General features: G+C 63.4%; 2 protein-coding genes and 1 long non-coding RNA gene across 4 annotated transcripts in view; 2 read left to right on the top strand and 1 right to left on the bottom strand.

Moving 5' to 3' along the window:
- The window catches only part of SLC38A8 (solute carrier family 38 member 8), a 19,817-nt gene extending 19,765 nt beyond the window's left edge, over nt 1-52 (top strand). Inside the window, exon 14 of the mRNA XM_039227175.1 lies at nt 14-52. The gene's annotated coding sequence lies outside the window, so the exon portion shown is untranslated. The remainder of the gene's footprint in view (nt 1-13) is intronic.
- Nucleotides 53-188: 136 nt separating this feature from the next.
- On the top strand, nt 189-5,472 carry LOC120229000. The gene is made up of 5 exons (XR_005527648.1): nt 189-228; nt 1,060-1,155; nt 1,794-1,898; nt 4,802-4,916; nt 5,185-5,472. It is a non-coding gene; the product is annotated as an uncharacterized LOC120229000 (long non-coding RNA).
- The window catches only part of NECAB2 (N-terminal EF-hand calcium binding protein 2), a 29,014-nt gene continuing 26,722 nt past the window's right edge, over nt 4,136-6,427 (bottom strand). Inside the window, exons 11-13 of one of the 2 annotated variants that reach the window (XM_039227682.1) lie at nt 5,158-5,235; nt 4,829-4,920; nt 4,136-4,552 (exon numbers count right to left, since the gene is read on the bottom strand). In XM_039227682.1, coding sequence (XP_039083613.1) covers nt 4,524-4,552; nt 4,829-4,920; nt 5,158-5,235 — 199 coding nt within the window. In that variant the 3' untranslated portion in view covers nt 4,136-4,523. The remainder of the gene's footprint in view (nt 4,553-4,828; nt 4,921-5,157; nt 5,236-6,427) is intronic. The other variant, XM_039227690.1, reaches the window with a different exon arrangement.

Here is a 6,427-nt window from a genome sequence, read left to right as displayed (position 1 = left end):
TTTTTATTTCTAGGAGAGAGAGAGAGAGACAGCATGAGCAGGGGAGGGTCAGAGAGAGAGGGAATCACAGACTCTGAAACAGGCTCCAGGCTCTGAGCTGGCAGTCAGCACAGAGCCCGGCGCGGGGCTCGAACCCACGAACTGCGAGATCATGACCCAAGCGAAAGTTGGACGCTTAACAGACTAAGCCACCCAGGCGCCCCGGGAAAGTCCTTCTTGTCCCACGAGGTACAGAGCCGGGTCGGGACCGATTGGGGGTTATGTGCCACTGTCCGTTTTGTTTGCAGCGCATACTCCCGAGTGGCTGGGGGGGTGTGATCCGATCAGCCCAGGCCCGGCTGCATGTGTAGACTCTGCCCCCTCAAGTGGGGCACCTGGGTCTCCTCCACAGGCCCCCTGACCAGCTCCACACACACTGTGTCCAGTGGCCCCGGCCTCCCCCTGGACCAGGGCCTCCGAACCAGGACAGAAGTGCCCCCGAGCAGCAGCGAGAATGGAGTCCTTTATCCTTTGTCCCGTGTGCTTCCCCGCAGCGCTGGGCCCGTGGCCGGGAAGGCGGGGCCGTGAGGGGCCGTTCACGGAGTCCTAGAGAGGAACGAAGTAGGGCCGGGGGAGGCAGGACCATAAAAGGGGGCATTGTGTGAACTGGCTTTGGACTCAGACTATTGGATTTGAGCACCGCTCTGCCGTGTGCGATGTCAAAATTTGGGGGAGTTTATGAACTGCATCTGGGACTCCGTTTCCCCACCAACAGAATGGAGCAGGCTTACGAGTATGATGCCAAGCGGGCTCGCTGTGGAAACAAGGCGGTACCGTATCTGCAGCAGCCATGTGGGGGGACCTGAGCAACGGTCCGGAGAACCTAGGCTGAGAGTGGGTGAACGCTGAGCTTCCTAGCAGCCAAGGGAAAAGGGAAATAGGATCCTAGGGCTCACCCAAAAGCAGGGAAGCGTATGAGGGATGAAGGGGGACTGAGTGCTGAGAGAGAAGAGGGTGGGAGGGGTGACACATAGCACCACCGGGGACAGTGATTTTCCTCTTGATCTGCCTCTGACACAGATGTGACCCTCCTGGGACCCAGCCACCCTGCAAGGACATAGCCTGGTCAGTGGAATGCAGGCTGGACCCTGCCCTCTGATATCTCGCCCGATGAAGGTACGAGCTCACTCGGGGCTGTCCTCCGACGTGAAGGGACGCCCTCAGGTTTCAGGGGGAAGGAAGGGCTGCAGGGATGTCCCCCAGGTCGCCCTGGCGTCACGGAGGGCTTTGGGCATGGGGTCTGGGTCTGCAGGATCTGAGCCGGCTCTGCCTGCCGCCTGTGAGCCGTGGCCCGCCCCTGTGTTCAGGTTGCTAACCCAGGAAAACCCCCTGCGGGCTTTAGCCCGGCGTCCGTCCTTCCTCGGTGGGTCAGCGGACACCCCATCCCTTCCTCCTCCCGGGGCGCAGTGTACACCTCTCGCCGGCTCTCCTCCGCAAGAGCCCGGGCCGCCCCTCTGCCCACCCCGGGACCGCTGCGAGTGTGAGCTGAGATGGACAGGCAGGGCTGTCGGCACCGAGCCTGGCCTGTCACCTGTCCCCGGCCGCGGTGACACCCCTGTGCAGGAGCGTAGAGACCCCCATCTCACGCACTCGCTGCGGCCGTGGTCACCTGGTGGTTGGTGGCAGTGATTGGCTCTCCGGCCCTGAGTGGCGCTGAGCCAGGGGAAAGGTGTCCCCCGGCAGTCAGGCAGGGACACCGGCCCCGGGCGCTGCTGGTCCCCTCAGGACCTGCCCTTCCCACCCCCCCCACCCAGGACTGCCTCCGCGTGCCTCCCGCGGGAGGTTTCGGGTTTGAACTGGACACGGCAAGCATGTCACCGGCCATCGAACGCAGGTGGTGAACGTCTCTATTTGGGCAGGTGAGTTGATTGGGGGTTTTGGGGGGCAGGGGGAGTAATTGAGGTGAAAGTTACAGAACACAAAACCAGCTTCAAGTGTGCGATAGTGTCAATCAGTGTTGTGTAAACCCCCCCCCACCTCGATCGACATAGTTTTTATCTCCGCGAAAAGAAACCGCACCCCCTCAGCGGTCGCTACCTCCTCCCTCTCCCCCAGCCCCACAGCCGCGCCTCTGCTTCCTGTCTCTACAGACTTGACTATTGCAGACATTCCGTAGCGAGGGGGACCACGCGCTCTATCCCTTTGTGACTTTCTTCCTTCACGCGGCCTCAGGTTTTCAAGGGCCAGTCATGGGGCGCGCAGATCGGTATTTCCTTCTTTGCGTCTCAATGATACTCCGTTGTGTAGACAGACCTCATTTTGTTTGATCCTTTAGCCACTGACGGACATTGTGGTGTCTTACCGTCTGGCGGTAGTGATTAAGCTGCTGTGGACACCAGTGCCCGAGCCTTTGCTTAAATGCACTTTTCAGTGTTTGGGGCACCGTGTCGGCCTGGAGCCAAGGCCCGGGTCCCACAGTAATTGTCTTTGACTGAGGTCTTCCTGTCCTGATCTGGCTCCTCCTCACTTGTGTGTGCCGTGTGGACCGGGGTTAGGGCCTGGATGGGGGCAGGCGGCTCTGGGTTTGGATCCAAGTGGTGCTGTTTGCTTGCTGTGTGACCCTTGGTGAGTTACTTGCCCTCTCTGTGTCTCCCCTGGGAACCTGCCACCCCCAGGATGGCACAGGCAGCATTGAGGACGACGGTGCCTGCGCGCCTGGCAGTGAAGGGTAAATTAAGTGGGAGCTCTGATACCTTTTAGGGTTGAAACGTGTTCTCAGAGCCCGCTCCCACCCGCTCAGCAGCAGGGCGGCTCTAAGAGCTTGTGGGCTGCAGTCAGCAGAGATGCCACAGCACGGGGGCCGAGCTCGGGCCGGCGGGTGTGACGTGCAGTGCAGTGTACCCAGCCCAGCTCCTGGGGTTCCTCAGTTGCACCGCAAAGAGCCTCACCCCCCTGAGAAAAATTTTTTTTTTTTTTTTAGTGTTTGAGAGAGGCAGAGACACAGAATCTGAAGCAGCTCCAGGCTCTGAGCTGTCAGCACAGAGCCCTGTGCTGGCCTCGAACTCACGAACTGTGAGATCGTGACCTGAGCCACAGTCGGATGCTTAACCGACTGAGCCCCCCGAGGCGCCCCTGAGAATATTTTTAAAACGGCTGAGCTAATGGGAGCAGCAGCCGCCGCGGGGCGCTTCTGAGGCTGCCCGCAGGCCCCGGTACGCACAGTCCTGCGGCCACGCAACTCCTGATCTTGCGAGCAGGGCGCTCGACAGACTATAAAGGGGCGGGGCTCTGAGAGCCGTGAAGCCCGCAGCTCGGAGCTGAGCCGCTGGGATTCAAACCCGCTGCTTACGCTTCCTCCAAGCCTAGGCCCCAGGCAGGCGCGGACAGGGCCTGCCCGGCCCAGCAGTGACGGCTCTAACCCCTTCCCCTGGCACAGGCTGGCTGCTCCGCGCACATCCGTGGCCCCCCAGGCCCGACCGACCCAGGGGTGCCCTGGCTTCTGGCCTTCCACATTGGGAGGGGGTCCACTGCTCTCTTTCTTGGAGACTTTTATGGAGGACGTGGCGGCCGCTCCCCCCAACAGGGACCGGAAAAGGGGGAGCGGGGCTTGAAACAAGGCCCGAGTCTAAGGCCCCGCGCTCCTGTCCACAGGTGCCGCCAGGGACTGACGGTGGCCAGAGCCGGCTGGCCTGTGGCCTCTAGCCCCCTGGGGCGTCCTGGCCCCAAACCTCTTTGGTTGCCTGGGGCCTGAGACCAGAGGTGTGGGCTGGAGGACCGGCCCCCGTGGAAGCTCTGATCACAGTGCTCTGTGCGTGTGGCCACCTGTCCGGGAGGGGACGGCTGTAAGCTCCGTGCGTGGTCTCTCCTCGACCCGTTTGTCTTCCCTTTGCTGGTTTTAGTCTGTACGCTTGTGTTGCTGGGCTCCGGGAGTCCTTGTGAAATCCTGAGCCATACGGTGATTCTTGGGGATGCCCCGAACTTTCTAACAGGCACAAGCTTGTCAAAATGCGTCCCTCAGACTTGTCAGCTCTAGCTTACAGGAAAGGAAACAGGCTTTGGGGGGGATTTGGTCCGGATTTAATGGTTAAGAAGGGGCCCCAGGCCTGCATCACCCCATCACCTAGAGGAAGCTGAAGAAAAACTCCGCACGCGGCTGTTCCCAACCAGAGTTTATTGGCGCCTGAGGGCCGAGCCCTGCCCGGCTCCTCGGGCTCTACTGGCCTGTGCGGCCCGGACAGAGGCCTAGGTTGGGCACTACAGGGTCTCGGCTCCTACCAGGGCGCGGAGGCAGTGGCCAATGGAGGGGAGGGTCGTGCGCAGCCACCGGGGGGGGGACGGTTCGGGGAGGCCGCCCTTGGGCTTCAGCAGGGCTCTGCCCATCAGGGCGGGGGTGTCTGGGGGGACGCCAGGGGCAGGGGGTTCTCCTTCACACAGCAGGGAACGTACATTCTTGTCTGGAAGTAGAGTGAAAAGACGGCGTGTATACCAAAGTCTCTAGAAAAGAGGGGGCGGGGGCAGGTTCCTCCGAAGGCCGCGGGAGGCGGTCAGTCACGGCCGGAGGTGCACCAGGCGGCTGCGGGGGGGGGGGGGGGGGGGGGGGGGGGGGGGGGGGGGGGAGGACAGACAGATGAGGCAGAGCAGGCACCTGGCCAGAAAGCACATCTCTTCCTCCAGCCTGTGGGGTCCAAGCCCAAGTGGGGGGAAGTACGAGTCTCGGGGGGGGGGTTGGGCTTCAGGGGGGCGCCCAGAGCCACTCTGAGGCTCCGCCCTCTCCCTTGGAAGCCCCGCCTTTCATCTCCAGCCATCCGTCTCCCTTCTCCAGGGCCTCCGGCACCCAGCTTCCGCCTACCTGGCACCAGGATCCTGGAGAGGGCCTCGGGCTGCCCCAGCGTGTCCACCTTCACGTGCCGGAACGCCTTGCACACGGGGCTCTGCAGGTGCCTGCCGGCCGGGGGGGAGGGGGGAGTGAGTGCTCGGGGGTGGGCTTCGCCCCCAGGCAGCCCCCCTTGGAGCACTGGGGTGATGGAAGGCTGGGCCTCAGGGAGGCTGACAGCGGGGGCCTGGGAGCAGCGAGTGGCGAGTTTGGGGGGCAGGCAGCCTGAGCCTTGGCTCCCAGGGCCAGCCCCGAACCCGGGTGCAGAGCCCGGCTGGGGGGCTGGGTGGGGGGCCCACACTCACCTCTGCCACTCCTCCTCCGTCTCCCAGAACTCATAGACCACGAAGGTGAAGCCATCCGCCAGCCTCACTGCCGCGACGCTGGGAGGGGAGAGGCTCCAGGTAGAGGGCCAGCCTCCTCTGCACGCCCCCCAAGGCAGATGCCCCCCCCCCACGCCTAGCGGAGGTGGGAGGGGCCCCCAGCACCTGTCGCCAGGCTGGCCCAGAAGGTGGCCAAGAAATACTCCCTGAACGAACTACAATGAAAAGGACACTTGAAAAGGTTCTATTGTCACCTAAAAATCCCACCTTTAAAAAATAAAAGCACCTTCCTTCTGCCGCGCTCTCCCCGTAACGGTTTCAATTAATCCTTAAAACGCTGGGACCTGGAATTGACCCAACAATCGTGGGCGGGAGGCCGGGCCCTGGGGCAGTGGCCCCGCAGGCCAGCCTCCAGGGTCCCGTCCTCTCGAGCCTGGCCCGACCCCCGCAGAACATGGCCCCAGAGGAAGGGGGGGCAGTCGCCCTGTAATTACAGCCAATTCCACGGTTCACCGCACAGGACAGAAGCCGGGCCCCAAAGCTGCTCTGAGCATCGAGCGTCACTAGGCTCCAGCCTCCAGTTACACCTGGAGCTGGGGGGCGGGGGGCTCACGCTCCCCGGGCACGTACACGTCACCTGCCAGTCAGACACAACCCCGTCACCCAGGGCCCTTCGTGCTGCTAGACCAAGGTCACCGGGGCAACTGGGTTCGTCTGCATTTGGTTACCATGGGGCCTGCATTTGGCCGAGAGCACACTGAAGGCTGTGGGGGTGCGACCGTGGACGGGGGGGGGGGGGGCAGAGATGACACTCCTTCCAGACACAGGCACGAAGCCCCTCTGCGTCCCACCTGCTCCCCCTCCCCTGCACCTCAGCACCTCGCCTGCTGTCTTGATGTGAACGCGGCCCAGAAGGGCCGGCACGGCGCCCCCACCCCCACACCCCACCTCCTCGCCCGGCGCACAGCAGCAGCCTGTCGGGTTTCTGAAGCCAGAGAACCGCCCCCTCCCCCTTCCTCCCTGCCACCAGCCCGGCCCATCAGCTCGGCTCCAAAACCCACGCGGCGCGAGGCCCTAGGCGTCTGCTAGCCCTGCTGCACCCCGTCCCCACTCACCCCTTAGTCACACAAAGGAGACCTGACCGGGTCTGCCTTCCGCTCAAGCATCACCGACGCGGTCCCTGCCCCGCCACGCCGGGTGCCTGCTTTGTCCCCACACCCAGTTCTGCGGACAGGGCTGCCCCGCACCCCGG

The sequence above is a fragment of the Hyaena hyaena genome, unplaced genomic scaffold (assembly GCF_003009895.1).
Source record: "Hyaena hyaena isolate Hyena2069 unplaced genomic scaffold, ASM300989v1 scaffold_1, whole genome shotgun sequence".
In the NCBI taxonomy this organism is placed as follows: Eukaryota; Metazoa; Chordata; class Mammalia; order Carnivora; family Hyaenidae; genus Hyaena; species Hyaena hyaena.
The sequence above is the reverse complement of the archived record's forward strand: the minus strand, read 5'-3'. Positions and strand labels throughout refer to the sequence as shown.